The 25,698-nt window shown below is 41.8% G+C and overlaps 1 protein-coding gene across 1 annotated transcript in view; it reads left to right on the forward strand.

The window, feature by feature from the left end:
- Window positions 1-5,092: 5,092 nt before the first annotated feature.
- Window positions 5,093-25,698, forward strand: part of celf3b (cugbp, Elav-like family member 3b) — a 251,135-nt gene continuing 230,529 nt past the window's right edge. Inside the window, exons 1-3 of the mRNA XM_067449878.1 lie at window positions 5,093-5,427; window positions 6,270-6,601; window positions 18,677-18,759. Coding sequence (XP_067305979.1) covers window positions 6,457-6,601; window positions 18,677-18,759 — 228 coding nt within the window. The 5' untranslated portion in view covers window positions 5,093-5,427; window positions 6,270-6,456. The remainder of the gene's footprint in view (window positions 5,428-6,269; window positions 6,602-18,676; window positions 18,760-25,698) is intronic.

Consider the following 25,698-nt stretch of genomic DNA (forward strand, 5'->3'; position numbering starts at 1 on the left):
TCCTGTGATGGGAAGGTTTAGGGGTAGGGGCAGTGTAATGGGATAGAAAATACGGTTTGTACATAAAAACCATTACGCCTATGGAATGTCCCCATATGCCACAAAAACAAACGTGTGTGTGTGTGCGTGCGTGCGTGTGTGTGTGTGTGTGTGTGTGTATATATGTCTTTCTGAGCGTTTATGTACATATTTTGTATGTATATTATCACATACATTTAGACTGGTAGCAGAGACTTTAGATGAATAAGAAGAAGCTTTTATATATGAAACAGGACACATAGCTATTTATCTATAAAATACATATAATTTATTTTAATTTTTTTCTTAAATGGATCACTTACTGTCTTTGGAAATTCAAGATCAACTTGTCATTGTTATTCATATATGTTGCTTTGATATGGAACAAACAGTGTGTGCAGATTTTACCACAATTATTATTCATAATAAACAAACCTAAAACCATGCTACTGTATTACTGCTCTCATAAAATTATTTTAATATAAGTATTTGAATTACATAAAGGTTGCACAAAAAGTGATGTTACTCCTGAGGGAAAAGTATGGTATTTCTTTGCAGATGACGTGGTTTTATATTTTGTGTCAATGACAGGCATGGACTCCTCTAGACCCCTGAAGGTGTGCTGTGGGATCTGGCACCAATATGTTAGCAGCAGATCCTTTAAGTCCTGTAAGTTGTGAGGTTGGGTCTCCATAGATCAGCACATCCCACAGATGCTCGATTGGATTGAGATCTGGAGAATTTGAAGGCCAAGTCAAGACCTCAAACTCACTGCTGTGCTCCTCAAACCATTCCTGAACCATTTGTGCTTTGTGGCAGGAGCATTATCCTGCTGAAAGAGGACACAGCCGCCAGGAAATACCATTTCCATGAAAGAGTGTACATGGTCTGCAACAATGCTTAGGCAGGCAGTACGTGTCAAAGTAACATCCACATGGATGGCAGGACCCAAGGTTTCCCAGCAGAACATTGCCCAAAGCATCACACTGCCTCCGCCGGCTTGCCTTCTTCCCATAGTGCATCCTGGTGCCATGTGTTCCCCAGGTAAGCGACACACACGCACCCGGCCATCCATGTAATGTAAGAGAAAACTTGATTCTTCAGACCAGGTCACCTTCTTCCATTCCTCAGTGGTCCAGTTCTGATGCTCACGTGCCACTGTTGGCTCTTTCGGCGGTGGACAGGGGTCAGCACGGGCACTCTGACTTGTCCACGACTATGCAGCCCCATACGCAACAAATGTGTATTCTGACACCTTTCTATCAGAACCAGCATGAACTTCTTGAGCAATTTGAGCTCCAGTAGCTCTTCTGTTTGATTGGACCATACGGGCCAGCCTTCGCTCCCCACGTGCATCAATGAGCCTTGGCCACCCATGACCCTGTCACTGTTCTTTCCTTGGACCACTTTTGATAGACACTGACCACTGCAGACCGGGAACACCCCACAAGAGCTCCAGATTCACTTCACTTTCACGGTCATAGTGTTATGCCTGATAGGTGTAGATGCCAATAAAGAGCCTTTATACTCAACAGCAATGATTCAATCTTACCAGCAGGGTGCAGTGTCGTGATACCACTCTCTTCTCATACGTGTTAGCAACAACAACTCAGTAGTAATTATCAAGTATTATCAAGGTAGATCTTTCTCAAGACCATCTAAATCACAGTCTTGTCTGGGATAATGTAGGCTTTATGCCCACACGGCATGTGTGACCTCAGAAGGGAAGAGGAGGGGTTGGGATCTGGCTCTGGATCTCGGGGCACTAGAGGCAGATGGTGACCTTTTCACAGTAAATCACTCTGAAACCTATCTCATCCCACCGGGCACATTTAGGTCACAGGGCTCAGAGTCCAAGTATAGCAAAAAATATACTTGAGTAGCAATAATAAATTGTTTTTATAGCATTTTGTGTTTTTTTTTTTTTTTTGTCTAAAAATATTTATATGAAATGAATTACATTATTCAGCATATCATATAATTTGTTGTATTAAATATTATCGGATCGACAGGCCGCATTCAATATAATATTTATAAAGGCCTACTTGAATATGATTACAATACATCCACTCCATGGTAAGAACATCAATTTACATTTACAATAATTTGAACATTTTGTAATCTTCATTTAAACAGCAATTGTTTGGGGATTTATAATATTTGATTAACAAAAGTGGCCATCAAAATATAAATTTTTAAACATTCTTGCTGAAGACATTTTGCTAATTTCATTGTCATTTGCAATGCAGTAAATAATGATCTTATTATTACCACTGACCAAAATAAGTTATTATTAAAAAATAAGTTAACTTCTTCCCACATGAAAAAAAACTACTGTAGTTGTGGTAATATAATAAATAGTTGACCCTGTGCGTGCATGCGTGTGCGTGTGCGTGTGTGTGTGTGTGTGTGAGCCTGTTTATGTGGTTTATGAGGACACAAATTTGTATAACTACATGGGTATTACACTGGTATTACACTATAAATGTGGTTTATGAGGACCTATCAAATGTCCTCATAATTCAAATGGCCTTAAAAACATACTAAATTATGTTTTTTTGAGAAAGTAAAAATGCAGAATGTTTCCTGTGATGGGTAGGTTTAGGGGCAGGGGCAGTGTAAGGGGATAGAAAATACGGTTTGTACGGTTTAAAAACCATTACGCCTATGGAGAGTCCCTGTAAACCACATAGACCAACTGTGTGTGTGTGTGTGTGTGTGTGTGTGTGTGTGTGTGTGTGTGTGTGTGTGTGTGTGTGTGTGTGTGTGTGTGTGTGTGTGTGTGTGTGTGTGTGTGTGTGTGTGTGTGTGTGTGTGTGTGTAATATAAACTAATTACCAATTCTTCACTATAACTAGGGTTTATTATACTACAATGTTTACTGTAGTAAAAACTAAAGTAAACTCCAGTTTTTATTACATTTGATCAGTTCACTACAGTTATCATTACATGCTGTAGTATGCTGTAGTATTCACTTACAAGTGTTGTACATACTATAATATATACAGTATACAACAGTATACTATAGTAAATACTATAATATTTTTCATATATCTGTCTCGAGATATTTATTTGCTGTTTTTACATTTATTTTCTTCATATTTTTTAGCACTCTATTGCTCAGCTGGGAGTGCTGAAAAAAACTGATTTAACAAAAACGACCTGACCGTCACGTCAAAATAAAAGTATAAACATGTTTTTATTTTATTTGTTTAACAACACGGCTAATCAATTTATAAATCCTCATCTAGCAGTAAATGTCAATATAATATATGTATCTCGTTGCTAATGGTGCGTGATGTTCTGGAAATGACAGCAGTTGTAAAGCGCGCGCATGTGAAGCCTTCAGCACCACGGTCAGAGCTCAAGGCTCGAACAATAGGAGGCTCAGGGACTGTCAACCAACAGCAGGATCTCATCGAAAACAGAAGATAGTGTTTACACCAAAACCAGAGGGCAAGATGTTTTGGGCTTCAGTTTTCCCTTACCCATCACCAGTAGCAAACCACAACCATCCAATCAATTCCATACGGACAAAATCCTACATTTTTTTCTTGTTCAAGAAGCCGTTTCACTTGGATATACGTCACAATAGGGATGTAACGTAGGTTTCATGCTGACTTGGGGGTCTGTAAAGTATGCATTCTTTTAATGTTTAACTTAGTATAGATATATGTTACTACTTTTCACAAAATGTTTCAGTACGACGTCAATGCTTCAGTAAAACGACAAGTCATTCACGTAGGCTAATGAATGAGTTTCCAGGTTTTGGCTATGCACATATCCTATAAAAATACGTCATCCCTGCACCACCAGCACTGCAGGTTTTCAAGCCGCACTAAAATTGCTATTTAATTGTGAAAGAAAGGCTGTTTATGTGTGTTTTTATCTTAAGGGGGGTGACTAATGCTATTTCATGCATTCTGACTTATGTATTTCTGTGCCAAAAACACTCCTTCAGGATTCGAATATGTTTTGGAAAGTTTTTCAGAGTATGGCCCTGAATGACATCATAAAGGGCGGAATTCCATGTATGGGCACTTCTCCGGGATGAGCCCACACACACACACACCCATCAATGAGCTTCATTAGGGTTACCGGAGCCGTCGGCAGTGCTGTCATTTAGACCACAAAATCAACAATATCACTAAAGAAGTGTGTTTTTGATTGTGAGAGAAAATCCGTGTTTAGCTTCCCAAATAACCCAGGGTTAAGGAGACAGTGGATGCAGTTTCTTTTTCCGGAGCAGTATTTCTGTTTGGTCATGAGTCGAAACCGCAGGTGGCGAGTGAAACTGCAACAAGTGTTTTGTTGGCAATCAGCGCATACTGACATATAATGTCAACAACATGAACGTATAGCGAATCAAAAGTTATCCAGGGATAATGCTATGATATCTATATTGTGTGTGTGTGTGTGTGTGTGTGTGTGTGTGTGCGTGCGTGCGTGTGTGTGTAGGCATGTTTTTGTGACATATGAGGACACAAATGTGTATAATGGCATGGGTATGACATAGGTATTACAAGGAGAGGGTGTAATGAGGACATTGGCTATGTCCCCACTTTTCAAAATGCTTATAAATCATACAGGATGAGTTTTTTTTTTTTAGAAAGTAAAAATGCAGAATGTTTCCTGTGCTTGTGTTTAGGGGTAGGGGCAGTGTAAGGGGATAGAAAATACGGTTTGTATATAAAAAACATTACGCTTATGGAATGTCCCCATATGTCACAAAAACAAACGTGCGCGTGCGTGCGTGCGTGCGTGCGTGCGTGCGTGCGTGCATGCATGAGTGTGTGTGTGTGCCTGTTTATGTGGTTTATGAGGACACAAATTTGTATAACTGCATGGGTATTACACTGGTATTACACCATAAACGTGGAGATATGAAGGATGCCGTACTACTAGGCATTAGGCACTCAATATTACCATGAGATTGGCATAAACTGTGTGTGTTGTGTAGTCTACCCTTTAATTAAACAATATCTTTTCAAATTATACCGACTGAAATGTGCGACTCTGGTTTTTTTATTTTTCTTAACAGAAGTGTAAGTTGCAGACGATCCCTGACTGCTGCCTCACGAGCCTGTCAACAGCTCGTGCGAGGGAGACACCGGCATGACGTCACATCTTAATTAGAGAACAAACACATAGTAACCCGCGCTGGTGAGATACAAGGAATGATATGTGTTTTCGAAGACGCTTTCAAGAGGATTATTTTATAGCTTAGGCCTGCAACACAACATATATTAGCGATACTGACCGAAACTGTGATTTTATAAGATTGAATGAAATAGTGTGTGAGTGAGTGACAGCGAGCGTGAGCAACAGTCACGCGCGGACCTCTGAAGACGCAGAACGACACACGCGCGGGGATTTACAGAGGTTTTGGTCATAAAACTATTCGTCTAGGTGAGCTGTTTTCAGTGTTTATCAGTGTGTGTGTTTTCCTCTTGTGTAAATAAGGACCGTTACCGGTTAACGGTGACGGACAAAGAGCTTCAGAGCCTCCGCTGCCTAAACAAAGGATGCGCTCGTGCACTATATCTGTTCAGTGCTGTTGTCGTCTGTCTGTGGCTATTAACATTCTGGGGATGATTTATTGTATACGTTAAGATTCCATAATTGTTTTAGTGGCTGTATAATTACTGCACTAAGATTGTTGAGCATTTAGAATATTCGAACGCATAATTTGAGCGTTTTTGCTCATTTATTTATGAGATAGCCTACTTATTAATTTTAATTGAAATGCTTCTATTTTAGCTATAGCCTAGATAACGCATGTAGGCCAATAAACAACAACTATATGGATTAAAATGCGCTGCCTGGTAACCTACAATTGGCTTTATTTAATCAAATATATCAGTTAAAATGACTGAATCAACATAACGTTACATTAACTCACAACGCTTTGGTCATTTAAATGTCAGATTTGTGGGGTAAAAATAATATTTTTCATTTATTTTTTACAATCAGTTACTCTTGTAACTCTAGGCTTATATGTTAAGAATTATTTACAATAATAAACATTAACAAACAATAAACAGCATTTATTGTTTATGGTTAATTTGCATAAACATTTTAACATTGAAAACAGAGCATTAATGCATGATGAAAAGTCTTGTTTTTGTAAGCTCGTGATACTGAATGACACCTTATTCTAAAGTATTACCCTACAATGAAGCTAAAGTGATGCTTAAAGTAAGGATCCATTCATCCATTCATTGTGTTTTGATCACACCCCGCCTCCACAGGCACCATCCACACCTCCATCCTTCTCTCTCTCTCTCTCTCTCTCTCTCTCTCTCTCTCTCTCTCTCTCTCTCTCTCTCTCTCTCTCTCTCTCTCTCTCTCTCTCTCTCTCTCTCTCTCTCTCTGTGCACGTTCATCTCGCGTCCTGACCCAGGCAGTGCCTCTGACTTTCTCCACACCATCGACCCAATGAAGGAGTCCGACGCCATCAAACTCTTCATCGGGCAGATCCCACGTAATCTGGAGGAGAAGGACCTGAAGCCCATTTTTGAGCAGTTCGGCAAGATCTACGAGCTGACTGTGATCAAGGACAAGTACACGGGCATGCACAAAGGTAAGGAGACGGTGACGAGTTTCACGCTTCAGCACTGTGTGTGGAGGGGATGGGAGCTGAGCGTCTCCCAGTCACGACTCACACGTGTACTGTATATTTATTTAAACAGTGTTATTTAACCCTCTCTTTACAGTAGTGTTCATGTGCATGCTCGTTTGAATTATTCGAGCTTCTGAAGTGTTTGTCAGGAAATATCACCTGCAAACAAGGGGGCATGAGAGGGCATTTTCTTGCCTGTTTATCAGTGATGTTTCTGTTTATGTCATGGGCCAGTGTGGTGGCACGCGCCTGCAGGAGCTTCAAACGTGACAGCATGAGTTCTAAATTACTCTAAAAAGGGATATTTTATATACCAGGAAAGCTCTCTGTTGTCATCTTTATAATCTTCTTTCTTTGCTTTCTGTGCCTTGCGGTTGGATATTAGGTTTCCACTCTGCTGTGTAAGTGTTCTGGGTGTTTGCTTACACTCGTGTCTTCCAGGGATGAATGAACCCTGTTTGGGGTCTTGACCGGGATTTAATCATGTGGATTTCTCAGCGGTTTAACTCACTGAGGTGATAAACGAACAAAGACCTTAAAGGAATAGGTCACCCAATATGCCATAATTTACCCACCCTGAAACCTGCATTTGTTTTCTCCTTGGAACACAATAGGTGATTTTTTTTCTCTCACTCATTTTCTAATTAGGGCCAGTAAAGCTGCAGCATGACAACAAGTAGTCATCATTCATGCACTATAGTTACAAGTCCTGGAGTAATATAATGATTTAAGTAGTTACTCAATTACATTCTTTTTTATACTTTTTAATATTAACTATAGTTGCTTATTAGCATTGCATATCACTAGGATATTGGCTGTTTATTAGTACTTAAAAAGCACACATTAATGCCTTATTCTGCATGACCATATTCTACATCCCTTATTCCTAGCCAATAGCCTACATAAACTTAAATGCCATACCTTACTAACTAAGTAAATTAGGAGTTTATTGAAGGTGCCCTAGAATGATTTGAAACAATATGCTACATTGTTCTCTGATATCTACATAGAGGGTATGGGGCTTATTAAGGGAAAAAATGTCCAGATACAGTTTTACAGGTCCATTTACAACCCTATAAATTGTCCCTAGGATGTAATGCTCTGTTTTTGCCTTATGTGGAAGAGTCATGAATATTAATGTTGAGCTCTGCTCTGATTGGCTTATTTCAGCAGTTCACAGCTCACAAGCAGTTCAGCGAAGCGGCTCGTAAGTCCTGACCGTCCTGACAGAACAGACCGACTGAATGACACTTTAAGCAGAACATCTCAAATGGAGATTGATAAAACGCAGCTTACTTGTTTATTTGGTGTTTTCAGATCATCCGCACTGCGGTTGCCAGATTTCAGTAATTAAATTCCCTAAACAGAGCTTTTCTGTGAAAAGAAACCCGTATACACTCCGGTTTTTACCTAAACATGTCCAATCTGGCAACCACATGCACGCAATCTGAAAACACCAATAAACAAGTAAGCTGCATTTCAGCAATCTCCATTTGAGATGTTCTGCTTAAAGTGTCATTCAGTCTACATTTTAGTCTTGTCTTTTTTCGTCAACAATATTAATAACAAATAAATAATAATAAATTTTATTTATAATGCACTTTATATTAAACAAAATCTCAAAGTGCTACAGAATTTTTAAAAAAAACCAATCAACAACAATAAATAAATAAAACATATATAAAATATATATTTATATATATATATATAAATATATTGCATGTTTATATACCATTAGACACAATGTAGGCTACGCAGTGACTGTGATGTAGCCTAATCTGAAATACAAATAGGCAAAAACATCATAGGAAACACCAAAATATTTATTATCTATCAAAAATAAATATATAACTTATATTTTTACAAAATGAATAGCCATGTCAAATGACAGTCGTTTTAACTTATGGTGGAAAAGGTGACGTTTGCTAGAATGATCGAGTGAACGATCTAAGCAAAGTACCTACGGTTGTATTTTGTAATAGAAAATAATATTACTCTTTGTCATTAGACACACTATTTAGTTTTGTATGGTACTTGGTGTTTCCTATTGTTACTATCTTGTGTCATCTAGACAATGCAGTCTCTCTAAGAAACTTTCAATTTAATCAGAAATTGTTTAAACAGTCAATAAGTGGATAAATTACTTACTGCTTGCAGGAATACAGTTGCCCTTTTCTTCAGTTTAAGACACTGAGCGAAGCTTGCTTGAAATGGGCCGAACAAACGAACGATTTTGAAATAAATTATTGTGGTATCCGATTACAGGGGCGTGGGACTGGGGGGATAAAGGGTACTGAGTAACCAGGGCCCAAGGCAGGGAAGTCCGTTTTCTATACATACACATACATGGTACGGGGGCCCAGCAAGATGGTTTGTACCCAGGGCCCAAAATTTGGTGCTACGCCCCTGTCCGATTATAATAAACCTCAACCATGACTATGAAAAGTCCTCACGTCTCCTGCACAGCCTGGATCATAATGTGTGTCCGAGCTGCCGTTTTTGCTATCCTCAAGTGTCGTTTGTTTACCTGCAGTCCCGATGATTCGCTCCGTCAGTTCCGTCTGATAATGAACGTTTGGACAGATGCAAATGTTGGGGGCGTGAATATAAATGATCCCCAATGCTTGCGTCACGGTTGGGTTTATGTTAAGAAGCACTTTTTTTCCGTGGAGTTTTTGATTAACGAGATTTACATAAGAAGTAGGAGGCAATGATGTTTGAAACTCACAGTATGTGATGTCCATTTACTGAACTCTTATTATTTCACCACGGCAAGGTTCATTAAATTTTTCATTCTAGGGCACCTTTGAGGCAATTCATAGTTAATAGTGCATATGTGTTCCCCATACTAAAGTGTCACCAAATTGATTTCTTCTGCTATACACACACGTGGTTGAGGTGCTATATAGAGAACCTGTTAAGCCCAGTTTGGTTCTTCAGAGGTTCTTCGGCCGTTCTTTGGGGTGGTTTGTAACGGATTCACAGAGGCAGGATTCAATTGCAAGTAACTCAGTTTATTTTGACAGAAGTGTCACAGAAGTCAAAACTCAGAACACTGAAGAAGTCCGGATAAGACGGAGCAGTGAGAGAGGCTCTGTTGGCAACACGGGCAGGCTGTGAGCAGCTGTGACTCGGGAGGTCGGTACAGGTAATCCGGGAAGGGATCCAGCGTTTCACGGAAGGGGGAAACGACAACCAACACGGAGACACAAGGGGAAACATCCAACAACGCTCTGACAAAGACAAGAGAGAAACAGAGAGACTAAATAGGGTGAAGGTGATGAGTTGCAGCTGGTGCAGGTGATCAGCCACAGGTGCGTGATGAGCCAATCCCAGGCTCCGCCCTCACCTACATTCAACACGCACCCAAGAGTGAGACAGGGAATCCATGAACCGTGACAGTACCCCTCCCCCTAGGAGCGTCCCCTGACGCTCCCAGCCGACCTTACCTGTTGATTGTAATCATCAATAAGGGAGTGATCCAGAATGTCCCTAGCAGGAACCCAACTTCTCTCCTCCGGACCGTAACCTTCCCAGTCCACCAAGTACTGGAAACCGCGTCCCCTCCGTCTAGAATCCAGAATGCGATTAACCGAATAAGTTGGTTCCCCATCTACGAGTCGCGGCGGTGGGGGAACCGGGACTGGCGGATTAAGGTGGGAGTGAAAAACAGGTTTGATTTTGGATACATGGAAGGCGGGATGAATCCTCCTGTACGCCGGAGGGAGTTTGAGGCGGACTGTCACTGGACTAATGATCTTGGTGACAGTGAACGGGCCGATAAATTTGGGAGCAAGTTTATTAGATACGGAGCGGAGAGGAATGTTCTTGGTAGAAAGCCACACTTTTTGACCGACGACGTAAACGGGAGGCTTAGACCGGTGGCGATCGGCTTTAGCCTTGGTGCGCGCTCCCACCTGGAGCAGAGTCTCACGGGCTCTGGTCCATGTGCGATGACACCTCTGGATAAAGGCGTGAACAGAGGGGACCGCGACCTCGGAATCCAGACTAGGAAAAATAGGTGGCTGGTAACCTACACTACACTCAAATGGCGAAAGGCCCGTAGATGACCCTGGTAACGAGTTATGAGCGTACTCAACCATAGAGAGTTGCTGGCTCCAGGATGAAGGATTCTTGGATACCAAACATCGCAACACTCTCTCCAGATCCTGATTGGCTCTCTCGGTCTGACCGTTGCTTTGGGGGTGATAACCCGAAGACAGACTAACCGTGGCTCCTAGTAATTTACAAAACTCCTGCCAAAATTTGGACACAAATTGGGAACCTCTGTCGGAGACCACGTCCATCGGGAGGCCATGTAACCGAAAGACGTGATCTACTACAGATACCGCTGTCTCCTTGGCTGAGGGTAATTTGGGCAAGGGAATGAAATGTGCTGCCTTCGAGAATCGGTCCACGACGGTCAAAACGACCGTCTTGCCCTGGGAGGGCGGGAGGGCGGTAACAAAATCTAGAGCGATGTGGGACCAGGGTCTCGAAGGAACAGACAGCGGCTGAAGTAACCCCTGGGGAGGTTGGTTAGATGTCTTACCAACCGCACAGACCGAGCAAGCCAAAACAAAACTGCGAACATCGCGAGCCATAAGTGGCCACCAAAATCGTTGCTTTATTAAACTGCAAGTGCGGTTTACCCCTGGATGACAGGCAATGTTGGAGCAGTGACCCCATTTGAGGACCTCGGATCTTAACCCCTCCGGAACGAACAAACAACTCGGTGGGCCGCCGGGCGGGGGCGTTACCCCTTCTAAGGCCACTTTGACCTTCGATTCGATCTCCCATGTGAGTGTAGAGATAACTATCTTCTCTGGCAAAATACACTCGGGAGTAACCGGGCGTTCGGAAGCATCAAAAATACGAGATAAAGAGTCGGGTTTGATGTTTTTAGACCCGGGGCGGTACGAGAGAACAAAGTCAAAACGTCCGAAAAAAAAGTGCCCACCGAGCCTGCCTGGAGTTGAGTCTTTTAGCAGATCTAATATATTCAAGGTTCTTATGATCCGTCCATACAATAAAAGGTACCCCCGACCCTTCAAGCCAATGACGCCACTCCTCCAACGCTAACTTGACGGCCAACAACTCTCTGTTACCAATGTCATAATTGCGTTCGGCAGGAGAAAGACGATGGGAGAAAAACGCGCACGGGTGCATCTTGTCATCTGAGGGAGAGCGCTGTGAAAGAACCGCTCCTACCCCCACCTCTGACGCGTCGACCTCTACCACGAACTGACGTGTGGGATCAGGGGCGACTAAGATGGGAGCCGAAACAAAGCGGCTTTTCAGTTTGGCGAATACAGCCTCGGCTGTATCGGACCACCTGAACGTCATTCGGGGAGAGGTCAAGGCAGTCAGAGGTGCGGCTAGTTGGCTGAAATTGCGAATAAAACGCCGATAGAAATTGGCAAACCCCAGAAACCTCTGTAGGGCCTTACGGGAATCTGGACTTGGCCAATCCATCACAGCCTTAACCTTGTCGGGATCCATGCGCATTCCCTCCGATGACACGATGTACCCTAAAAAAGGAACAGACTGTGCATGAAAAGCGCATTTCTCCGCCTTGACAAAAAGCCCATTCTCTAGCAACCTCTGAAGCACTCGTCTGACGTGTCGAACATGTTCCTGGAGAGACGAAGAAAAAATCAAAATGTCATCCAGGTAGACATATATGAATTGGTCGACCATGTCTCTCAACACATCATTGACGAGTGCCTGGAAAACCGCTGGGGAGTTGGAAAGGCCGAAAGGCATGACCAAGTATTCAAAATGCCCCCTGGGGGTGTTAAATGCGGTTTTCCATTCATCCCCCTCCCTGATGCGAACCAAATGATAAGCGTTACGTAAGTCCAACTTCGTGAAGACGGATGCTCCCTGTAACCTCTCGAAAGCTGAAGACATCAACGGCAAAGGATAGGTATTCTTTACCGTGATGTTATTCAGCCCTCGGTAATCAATGCAAGGTCGCAGAGAACCATCCTTCTTCCCCACGAAGAAGAACCCCGCCCCCGCTGGAGAAGAGGAAGGGCGGATGAATTTGGAGGCTAGAGAATCAGAAATATATTTCTCCATGGCCTCCCTCTCTGGAATAGAAAGAGAGTATAGTTTGCCCTTAGGCGGAGACTTACCTGGGAGTAAATCTATAGCACAGTCATAGGGACGATGCGGAGGGAGAGAAGCAGCTCGGGACTTACTGAACACTTCCTTCAGGTCGAGGTACTCCGGAGGCACGTTAGACAGATTCACCGTCTCACTCTGAAAAACAGAACGAGAAACAGACGAACAAGCAGACACCAAACAAGACTCATAACATCTATCACTCCACGCAGACACAGAGTTTTGTCCCCAGTCAACCCTTGGATTGTGTAACTCCAGCCAAGGGTGACCGAGGACAACGGGAGCCAAAGGGGAGTCCAGGATGAAAAATGAAATGCGTTCTGTGTGGTTGCCGGAAGTGATCAGTGTAAGTGGTTCAGTGGTGAATGAAATGTCAGGGAGAACTTGTCCGTTGAGTGCGTTGACAGAAATGGTGTTCTTGAGTGCAATGGTGGGTATGTTAAGTTTGTGAGCAAGGGCAGAGTCAATGAAGTTACCTTCCGCTCCCGAGTCGAGGAGGGCGAGGCTGGAATAATCCTGAGCTGCCCACAGCAATCTCACCGGGAGGAGAGTGGAGGATGAGGTCTTTTCCACGGAGATCCCGCCCGACAGTAGCCTTCCTTTTACCGCCGGGCGTGGTCTTTTACCGGGCAGGAGTCTAGCAGGTGTCCGTTCCCGCTGCAGTACAGGCAAAGACCACGGGATCTCCGTCTCGCCTTCTCCTCCCGGGAGAGCCGAGCTCGACCCACCTGCAGGGGCTCCGGGTCGAAGGTGTAGCTGACCGCATCCGTAGCGCTGGCCTGAGGGCATTCGACACTCCCATGCTGAGGCTCCATCCTGGACCTCAGCCGACTCAGACGAGCGTCCACCCTCAAAGCAAGGTCAATGAGACCGTCAATCTTCTCCGGAAGGTCGATGGCGAATATCTCCTTCTGGATGCGGTCAGCCAGCCCATGCAGGAACATGTCCCACTGTGCCTCCTCGTTCCACTTGCACTCGGCGGCCAGGGTGCGGAACTCGATGGAATAATCCGAGACCGAGCGGTTACCTTGGCGGAGCTCTGCGAGTTGACGTGCCGCTTCTCTTCCGGTCACCGCTCGGTCAAACACCCTTCTCATCTCTGCCGCCAGCGTCTGGAACGAGGAGCAGCAAGGATGTTGGTTCTCCCACACCGCCGTTCCCCAAAGTGCGGCTCGTCCGGAGAGCAGGGTGAGGACGAATGCCACCTTAGATCTTTCCGTGTTGAAAGTCTGCGGTTGAAGAGCGAAAAACAAGGAAGACTTGGTAAGGAAGGCTCTGCAATAATTGCTCTCACCGGCATAACTCTCGGGGGTAGGCAGACGTGGTTCCGGTTGCCGCGATGCAGATGGTGTGTGGGGAATCGGCGGTGGGTCGGGCACAGTGGGACCGACGAGTTGTTGCATCTGTTGGGTCAGCTCGACCACCCGTGCCACCAAGGTGTGTACTGCCTGTCCTGTGGCAGTTAAGTTCGCCTCCTGCTGGTCCAGTCTCTCGTTGCTGCTGGTCAGTAGGGCGTTGATACTCGCTGAATCCATGGTTGGTCAGAGCGTTCTGTAACGGATTCACAGAGGCAGGATTCAATTGCAAGTAACTCAGTTTATTTTGACAGAAGTGTCACAGAAGTCAAAACTCAGAACACTGAAGAAGTCCGGATAAGACGGAGCAGTGAGAGAGGCTCTGTTGGCAACACGGGCAGGCTGTGAGCAGCTGTGACTCGGGAGGTCGGTACAGGTAATCCGGGAAGGGATCCAGCGTTTCACGGAAGGGGGAAACGACAACCAACACGGAGACACAAGGGGAAACATCCAACAACGCTCTGACAAAGACAAGAGAGAAACAGAGAGACTAAATAGGGTGAAGGTGATGAGTTGCAGCTGGTGCAGGTGATCAGCCACAGGTGCGTGATGAGCCAATCCCAGGCTCCGCCCTCACCTACATTCAACACGCACCCAAGAGTGAGACAGGGAATCCATGAACCGTGACATGGTTAAGTTACGGTGCTATTTAGCACCAGAACCTGTTAAGCTCCTGTAGAGTTCTTTACAGGTTATCTAACTCTCACTTAGACTCTTAGTTTAGTTAGGGGAAGGATAAAAAAACTAAATTAAAATACAGTGTTTTCCTGAAGATAATGTGGTTCTTAACATTTTGCTCCCAAGGCTATATGGGATAAGGACATATTCCAGTGCCCCCAGACAAGACCTTAGAAAAGCATAAAAGTGATTCAAAACAGCTTTTGCCATTGTAGTAAATCCTCATTCATAGCAAACATAATGAGTGTGGATAACAGATATAACATCAAATTTGAAGAATGGGGTGGTTCTATGGTTCTACACAGCACCATTTGACACAGGTGCTGTATAGCACCTTTAACGAAAGGTGCTATACAGCACTTAAAGTGGTTCCCCTGTGATTACAAGCCAATGAACCACTTTTAGTGCTATTTAGCACCATTTTTAGTGCTCACATGTGGTGGCATTTAATGTGTTGCAATAAGATTGATGTCAGTGACATTTGGTTGCAAAACAGATACAAAAAACTATAGTATTCATATGACTTTTGGTACATTTTGAATAATGATTTTTAGGGGTAGTTAAAAAAAAAGTTAAATGATATCCTCATTTCATCATTCTGTATGACTTTCTTTCGTCTGTGAAACATCAAATGAGATGAAATAAGAATGTTGGTGGCCATTGACTTCCATTGACCAAGAAATATTGAAATATTTTCTATTGTGCTCTAGTGAAGAGAAATGTCACACAGATTTAATTCTGTTCATCACACATCATATGACTTCACATGAAATATAATGCACAAGTCATATCCCAGACAGCAAAGTGTCGGCCCAGATCTGGCCCACATCTGGCCCACATCTGGCCCACATCTGGTACACATGGAATCCACTTATCTGAGCCGACATTTTGTTGCTGTCATTGAGGGACTACTGTTTTGGTGACCCTGTTTCTTGTTCTGTCATTTTGGAGCTTAAACACACTGCAAAAAAGTTGTTTCTAGTCAAAATATCTAAACATTCTTACATTAAGAACATTTCACAGAAAAATTTCCTCAAACGAAGAGAGTTTTTGCTTAAAATAAGCAAAATAATCTGCCAATGGGGTAAGAAAAATAATCTCGTTTTCTATTTAAATTAAGATTTTTTTTCTTACCCCATTGGCAGAATATTTTGCTTATTTTAAGCAAAAACTCTCTTTTTGATGAGATTCTCTTCAATTATTTTTCCCCAAACAAGACAATTACTTTTGCTTGTCTAGTAAATACCTCTTGTTTTAAGAATTTTTAGATGTTTGGACTAGAAACAAGACAAAAATACTAAATAAGAAGAGCATTTTAGTCCCCATTCTCTTTCATTATATTGAAAGGAATAGCTGAGGTATTTAAAAAATATATATATTCTTTTGTGTTCCATGGAAAATGCAAAGTCAAAGACAGCTTTTAGTGTAACGGCCCACAGAAACAGCCGGTAATGCCCAGCAAGCAATTTTGCATTTAAAAGACCGTCCAAACACAGCCCTGATGTCTAGGCTAAAACAAGGCTAAATTTGGGCTGTCAGTGAAAATTTAATAGACGTCTAACAATAGCCCAAGGATAGACTAGTCATCTAGAACATAGACATGTCAAAGAAATGAAACACCTTGTAATCATTGTTGACTTTGCTTACGTGAATATCATACATCTCGCAGGTTCTTAGTCAGAGGATAGTCAAACCACCCCCACCCCTGACTGAGCCTGGCTTCTCCCAAGGTTTTTTTCTAGACAGACATCTGTTTTTCTGTTTTTTAACAGACATCTATGAAAAAACATGGTTGCTTGGACATGGTGACAACACACTACTATCTAAATCAACCAGGCCTCACACCCCCCACCCCTTTATATTACGTATACCTTGGGGAGGAATTATTTAATGGTGAAATATTGTGAATGTGTTCGTTCCTGGAAGAAAACTCAAGACAATAATAGAGGCATTTCAGGGAGTTCAGAAACAGTGACACTGATATAGAGATGAACGGCCTTTGCTTTGACTTTGTGCTTTGGGACTTTGCAGAGCTTTTCATGTTCAAACTAAAAATTAAAAAAGCATAATATTTTTAACATACAGTGTTTTACAACAACCAAGATAGAATTGCAGTATTTTATTTCAGCTTGTTGCAAATCAATATTTCTAATTTTCATGTAGTTTAAGATGAAGAGCTAAGATAACAAAACTAAAACTTAATAAAATACACTTATTTAATAAAAGAATCTAAAATTAAAATGAATATAAATTAACATAGTATATCAATGATACTAAAGTAACACTGGCTCAAACACACACACACACACGCTCATGTCGTGTTTCCATGTTTTATGGGGACTTTCCATAGGCGTAATGGATTTCATACTGGACAAACTGTACATCCTATCCCCCTACACTGCCCCTGCCCCTAAACCTACCCATCACAGGAAACATTCTGCATTTTTACTTTCTCAAAAAAACTCCTTCTGTGTGATTTATTAGATGTTTTCCTCATGGGGACCTAAAAATGTCCCCACAAGGACAAGGATTTCGGATATTGCCATCTTTGTGGGGACATTTTGTCACACACACACACACACACACACACACACACACACACACACACACACACACACACACACACACACACACACACACACACACACACACACACACACACACACACACACACACACACACACACACACACACACGTGTTGGTCTATGTGGTTTACAGGGACTCTCCATAGGCGTAATGGGTTTTATACTGTACAAACCGTATTTTCTATCCCCTTACACTGCCCCTGCCCCTAAACCTACCCATCACAGGAAACATTCTGCATTTTTACTTTCTCAAAAAACAAAAAACATAATTTAGTATGTTTTAAGGCCATTTGAATTATGAGGACATTTGATATGTTTGATATCCACATTTATAGAGTAATACCAGTGTAATACCCATGTAGTTATACAAATTTGTGTCCTCATAAACCACATAAACAGGCACACGCACATGCACACGCACACACACACACGTTGGGTTTCCATGTTTTATGGGGATTTTCCATATAGACATAATGATTTTTAAATTCTATCCCCTAACCCTATGCCTAAACCTACCCATCACACAATTTCTTTTGCATTTTTACATTTTCAAAAATCATCACTATAATTTATAAGCTGTTTTCCTTATATGGGGACCGAAAAATGTCCCCACAAAGATAAAGATTTGGATATTGGGAGGACATTTTATCCTCATAATGTAGGGTTTACCAGGACACTGACACACACCGTTCTATAGAGGTGTTTGTTGCGCTTCTCATGTTTGCATGTGCTTATGTACTCTACTGCTCTACTCTACACATTGAGTTTTCAATCAGAGAAATGGAGGCATAAGCTTCTGCTGCATGCTTTCTTTGTAGTGTGTGTGTGTGTGTGTGTGTGTGTGCGTGCGTGCGTGCGTGCGTGCGTGCGTGCGTGCGTGCGTGCGTGCGTGCGTGCGTGCGTGCGTGCGTGCGTGCGTGCGTGTGTGTGTGTGTGTGTGTGTGTGTTTGTGTGTGCATGAGTTCAGTGTAAGCCATCCCAGAAGGCTCACTGGGAAAATGTAATGAGTGTGAAATTACATTTCTGTCACTCCTCATGTGTAATGATGCTGAATATTCATGACTCTATAAAAAGTACAGAATAAAATAAAAAAAGTCAAAACTGGATTGCAATTTAAAATGTAGGCCATTTCTTATAATACATTTATATAATTAATAATATTATGATTGATAACAACAACAACAATACTAATAATAATTTTGCATGAATAAAAAAATGATGTCTATTTATATTAATTAAAAGAAAAAAACATTGCAAATATTAACAGTCTGTCTTTCTGGTCTTTCAGGATGTGCCTTTCTGACGTATTGTGCACGGGAGTCAGCCGTTAAAGCGCAAAGTGCTCTTCATGAACAGAAAACCCTGCCAGGGGTAAGTCTTTTCTGTGTGTGTGTGTGTGTGTGTGTGTGTGTGTGTGTGTGTGTGTGTGTGTGTGTGTGTGTGTGTGTGTGTGTGTGTGTGTGTGTGTGTGTGTGTGTGTGTGTGTGTGTGTGTGTGTGTGTGTGTGTGTAGAGGGCATGACAGGGGTCTTACAGTGTTTTATCCCCTTTCATGTTCTGCCATCTCTGAGTATGTGTGTGTGTCCTGTACACACAGCAAGACTCGTCTCATCTCAGAGAGTGTGTGTGTGCCATCTGGATTATGACGAGCTGTATGTAGCTGTGGAGATTATTTGGATTATTCCCCACACCTTTTCAAGCTGCAGACTCTCAGAAATACGGCATTAAAATGTAAACATGGTGCAGAGCAGAGCCCGAGGGTGGCTGTTTGTCACAGACCGGGATTGGAGAGTGATCCCAATGGGGTGGAGGGTTGGTGGGGTGCAAATGCAGTAATTAATCCTATTACCAGCGTGACACCAGGCTGACCTTTCGTTGAGATCACTCCGACAATCTTCTCTCTCTGCCTCCTTCTGCTGTCAATACTTCCCTCTGACAGTATTAGGGTGGATAGTTCATCTATTCCCCTGTTGTTACCGTTCTAGTCCTCTTCATTTTTCTCGAACTCTGTCTCCCTATTCTTTTTTTGTCCTTTTCCCTTTGAATTTTCATGTTTGCCCTATTATGTACGCCAAATCGAAATATATATGACACTAAAAGATATATGTGATATTGGTTTATCAGATTGTATATTGGAATATATGCTATCCTTGTAGTATTGGTGGCTGGGGTGACAGATGGCACTTTCTGTGCATCACTGAAGCACAAACACTGGTTTAATTTCTGGAGAGAAAGAAAAGACAATGGGCAATAACTGAGGACAGCCAAAGACAGACATTATACTGCTTGCATCTTTTCCTTTCATCCGTGCTTTTTCCTGTCCCTCCCCTTTGTCTCTGTCTCTTCATTCCTCCTGTATCTTCTGTGTAAGCGTCATGTTAGAGAGAAGTGTGTTTGTGTTTATGTGTGTCGTGGCCTCACACTCCTCTGGGAAGGGCTATTATGAGCAGTTCACTCTGTAATGCTTCTGTGGTGTTACTCAGAGAGAGAGAGAGAGAGAGAGAGAGAGAGAGAGAGAGAGAGAGAGAGAGAGAGAGAGAGAGAGTGTGTATTTGTGTGTGTGTGTGTGTGTGTGTGTGTGTGTGTGTGTGTGTGTGTGTGTGTGTGTGTGTGTGTGTGTGTGTGTGTGTGTGTGTGTGTGTGTGTGTGTGTGTGTTTTCTACACAACAGGACATTTGCGGTGTGTTTTGTTCACTGTGGTCAGCAGTGCTGATGATAACATCTCTCTAGGTGCAGTTCTGGGTGTATATACATCACTGGTACATTACATGCTCTTTGTGTACATTTTAGGAGTAAAGCTCCGTTCACACCAAGAACGGGGCTGGATGACATTACTGTTTTCTCTAGGATGTCTCTTCTGTTTGTAATGAAAATAACTATAGCGCGCAATAACTATGACGATGACTAAATGAATGTCCACACCAACAATAACTGTAACGATGACTATAACAATAACTTAAACAATAACTGTAATTATAGGTATAATGGTAACTATAGTACCATCCACATCAACAGATGGTGTAACAGATGAACTATAATTATACCTATAAAGATAACCGTAAGAATAACTATATTAGCGTTATTATAACCAACAAACGATCATTTTAGGCAATCAATTTTCATTTTTCTTTAGTACTTTGTCTGGGACTGCTGTGTAGTCTTAGGTTTTCGCCGAACAAATTTTTACCGGTCCAATCAGCGAACAGAGGGAGTGGCTGAGAACGATGACGTTGATGTTGTGCGCTAGTCTGAGTTGTAGTTCAGTAATGGCGGTGGAGAAAGATGCGAACGAAACCATTAAAGCCGGAGCAATAACAGTATTTGCTGGGGTTTGTTGGTGGCCATGTTGTTGTCGCCCTCCTCCCCAACAGGGGGAATTTGGGAAAAGTTTGATTTTCCAGCTCGCTCTGTTAGTGATGAAGGAGTTGCTGAAGCCCTATTCAGACCAGACGGTAATTGTTCCTCGTGGGGTCGGAAGGTATTGCCATCATTTAAGTTACAGGGACTGGTCAGTTATTTTATTGCCGTCCGTCTCTCACTACCCATGTAAAAATCCCCGGCCGAGTTACCTGCTGCTTTTGACAAACGCAAGGTCGTGTGGTGATGTAATAGCTGTCCGAATCCACATCTCTAACTTTTCAAGAATATATCACTTCAAAAATGTTGACCACTGCAGAGCACCATACGTGTGTGTGCTGTTGCAGCTTTGCTGTTATTAGGATGCATTTCTAGACTTGTATTCCTTTAAAATGCTGGCAAGTATTTACAAGAGCAATATATTTAATCACTGCTCAAACAAATTAAAATAAAAGCACTTACACATTTGAATTGGTCTGTTATTAATTGCAGCCTTTATTATACAACCCCAAATCAGAAAAAGTTGGGACAGTTTGGAAAACGGAAATAAAAAAAGAAAGTAGTGATTTCTAAATGTACTTTGACTTGTATTTCATTGCAGACAATATGAACACAAAATATTTCATGTTCTGTCTGGTCAACTTCATGTCATTTGTAAATATGCATCCTTTCCTGTCATTCAGACCTGCAACACATTTCAAAAAAAGTTGGGACAGGAGCAGTTTAGGGCTAGTAATGAGGTAAAAGGGTTAAATAATGATGTGTTCCCGATCACAAAACTCTCCCCTCCATTGTGGCATGAATATAATACAATCCGAATGCACAAGTTTTTGGTTTTATTCTATGGTTTTATCACCGAGGTGGCCTGCACATGTGCACATTTATTTTGTCGGATTTCCATCATGTGTGAAACAGGCGAAGGGCGCACGGCATACGTCACGACCAAATGTTAGCGATTGGTTATGGCAGATCCAGAGTGGCTCAGGGCAGATCCAATAGTTTTAAACCTCAACAGAGTGCCGGCCTTCACGGAAATAAACCCTTGTCAATGGAGAGTGGCCAGACTCTATGTACAAATGAAAAAGAGTCTGGTAAGACCAGGCTATACAGGCAGGGCCTAAAACAAACTTTTAGCCACAACTGCTAATGGCCAAAAATCTACCAGTAATTAATATTTTTTACCAGCTATCAAACACAGACAGCGAATATTCACAATTATCTATTCCAATTTGGATACCACATATAAAACTACTAGTCGAACTAATATAAATGTAAGACATTATTAAAGACAAACAAAAAGTCAATAATAAAATCAGAATGAATAACCAAATTACAAGCAAAAGCACACATAAATATATAATATAACAAATTAAATGAACAGTGCAATTAAATGAACAAGGTTTAAACTTTCGTGACGATGCAGCACTGTCCTATCAACTCTCCTCAGTGTCAATCATGTTCGTACACATTCATACATTGTTAGAATTTATAAATATACACAAATCTGAATGGCTGTTTGAAACATTTAAATACTGTTCAGAAACAGAGCGTAGCGCAGCTGCTTTGTTTACGGGGGTTAGCAGTGTAACGGCTGCATGTCTGTTGTTCCCTCAGTGCATTTTTATTCCTAAATCTCCTTTACTCGTTCCGCCATGCGCTGCTCATGCGTGTTGGGCTTGTTTACATCAGAGTGTGCGTGCATGCCTCGAAAAATTCTTGAAATGCTTTATAAAATTGTAATAATTCATAATAAATAATTATTCACAGTATTGTATAGTGTCCACAATAAAAGTACTGTGCATGTTCATTGCGTTCAATGTGTTCCCATAGCATCAACACCATGATGCAGCATCTTGTTCCCTTCTCAGGCAGCTAAGGTTACACGTGCTAAGGCATTTTCTGGTTTTGATGTGTAGGTTTAGGGGTAGGGTTAGAGTTAGTGGAAGAATATACAGTACAAAAATCATGTCTATGGAAAGTACACTCTTAAAAATAAAGGTTCTTAAATGGTTATTTGGCAGGGTTCTTCTATGGCATCACTGTGAACCCCCATTTTTAGTTATTCACCTTTATTTTTTAAGGGTGTACCCCAAAATATGAAAACACAACATGTGTACAGGATTGGATATACTTGTGAGGGCCAAATGTCCTCATTTATATAGTACAATATGATGACAACCAACTAGTGAGGACATTTCACTTAAGAGTCAAAAGGCTTAGTGTTTATACGTGTTTTACACATGCTTCTGTGATGGGTAGGTTTTAGGGTTAGGGGTTGGGTCATTAACCTGATATAAAATCAATGGAAGTCTATGCAATTTATATTGCATATATAGTGAAACAAACGTGTGTGTGTGTGTGTGTGTGTGTGTGTGTGTGTGTGTGTGTGTGTGTGTGTGTGTGTGTGTGTGTGTGTGTGTGTGTGTGTGTGTGTGTGTGTGTGTGTGTGTGTGTGTGTGTGTGTGTGTGTGTGTGTGTGTGGTGGAGGTTTATGTTTATATGAAGGCATATATCACTTGCTAATTACACTTTGGGTGTGTGTGTAGTAGTAAGGACATAAATCACAAACACATTAGTCTAAATGCAATTAGTGGCCATTAAGCACACATACACGCACACGCACATGCACACACACACACACACACACACACACACACACACACACACACACACACACACACACACACACACACACACACACACACACACACACACACACACACACATTTGTTTTTGTGACATATGGGGACATTCCAGGCGTATTTTTTATAGTCTTGCCGCTAACCCTAACCTACCTATCACAGAAAACATTCTGCATTTGTTTAAAACTTATTTAGCATGATTTATATACTTTTTCCTAGCCTGACGTGGTCATACTCAATTCTAGTCAGAATATGAGTCTGAAACTGCTCCATTGGGCTGTGATTATGAAGTGTGTTTCAACCGAACCAGGAAAGACCTCAATTGGATAGACCTACAACGAATCAGAGCAACGAAGCGACGCATAACGTTAGTTGTCAAATGTCAACAGAGTTCAACTGCACTGTGTTGCCAAGTCCGCATTTTTTTCCGCGGGTTGATTTCTATGTCCGTGGGTTTAAGCGACTATTATGTGATATATAGACACATGAATGCGAATTTTAGCAGGCAACCTTGCCAAAATAACACACATTTTACCCCCCCAAACACCATTTTTTTCCCAGAGAACCCCCCGAGAAGCTATTTTTTAGGGCTAGTAGTTGGCGGGTTTTGTTGTAAAAACTTGGCAACCCTGTCTGCACGCGCGCTGGAATAAACGATCTTTGCCGGTGTTGTAAAAAAATAAAGGAATTAAATGATACACAGAGTACTTACCCAACATGATCATCATTTCTGAGAGAAATCGTGAAGGTGAATGCATATACAAACAAGCTCTCCGTTTAGGATTCGAAAAAATATAATCCAAGCCCCTTTGATGACGTGGATGATTATGTTACTGTTTATCATCTGTCCATCATCGTCTAAAGCCCGCCCTGAGGATTTCATTGGTCCGAACAGTTTGTGTTCTGAGATAATTACTCCTCTATGGAGCGAAGCCAGACCGAACTGCCCGACTTAAAAATTTTGTGGGCGGGGCTAAGATCGGCTGGCATCCAGGCTTTTTACCCCACAAGGACCAGAATTTTGGATATTCCAATAATCATGGGGTCATTTTATGCCATAACACAGGGTATACCGAACCATGCACACACTGCTTATAGAAAACAATGCACCATTCAATCTTCAAATTAGTTATATTCTTGGCAGACACTTTCTTCCTAAAGTGACTAAGGCGGTATCTCTTTGAGTGGATAGATGAGGAGGTTCATATCTCTGCTCGCAGTGACTGTGCTGGGACACATATACAGTCTGATAATGGACTGTAATGGATTGTGGATAGCGAGGGGGTTGGGAAGAGGCTGTGCTGTTACAGTACACAGAAACTGTGACATGAATTCAAAGGCAGCAGCTGCTGGCAGTTAATGTAGAGTCCAGAGCAAAGCCAAGAGGATTTCTAGAGGTCAAGCCAGAGTCACGCAGCTGAGTTTGAGATGGGTTGTGTGGGGAATTCTGATTGAGCAAAGATAAAGTTATCTAAAGTCATACAAACTAGTGTTGCACTTCATTTTACAGTAGTGAACTTGCATGTACTTACAGTGTACTTAAGAAAGTACTGCTTGGGTTAAGGTTAGGTTTAGGTGTAGGTTCATGGTTAGTACCTATTACCCAGTTATTGTAATAAATATGATAAGTACATAGTATGTGCATGGGAAACAGGACTGTAAAAAAAATAAAGCACTCAAACTAGAGCTTGGAATAAAAAGACTGTTAAAAAGCTGTCAGTTTGAGAAAAATGTAACACATTTAATCCTGCTCCCTGACCCATATACATTTAGGAATAATGAGCAATTAGAATTTAGTACCACATTCATGTTTTTGAGAGTCTGTAGTATATAAGCACGGAAGACTAGAGTAATGATGGAAAATGCAGCTTTAATAACAGGAATATATGACATTTTAAAAAAAAATAATGATATTGTTAAGCACACAAAAAAAATTCAAGAGCACAGTCTTTGCTATTATAATCATAGGAGAACTACCTCAACTAATTACAAACAAGAGCTGACATGGGACTGAATGCAACAGAGAGACAAACATAATGAGAGACAGGTGCAAATCATGATAACAAATGAGGACATGATCAGTAACAAAGCAAAACAAAGCTAAACAGAGCAGGGAAATGGGAACTAAAGGAAACAAGACAAAAAATACAACAAAAGACCATTTATTCACATATAAAACAACAGTTTTATATTGTAATAATATTTCAGTTTTTATTGTATTTTTGATCCAATAAATGCATCCATGGTAAGCAGAAGAGGCTGCAGTAATACTGTCATTAATGAATAACTACACAGAAACAAACAAGTAAAGC

Source organism: Pseudorasbora parva, chromosome 7, assembly GCF_024679245.1.
Source record: "Pseudorasbora parva isolate DD20220531a chromosome 7, ASM2467924v1, whole genome shotgun sequence".
Classification (NCBI taxonomy): domain Eukaryota; kingdom Metazoa; phylum Chordata; class Actinopteri; order Cypriniformes; family Gobionidae; genus Pseudorasbora; species Pseudorasbora parva.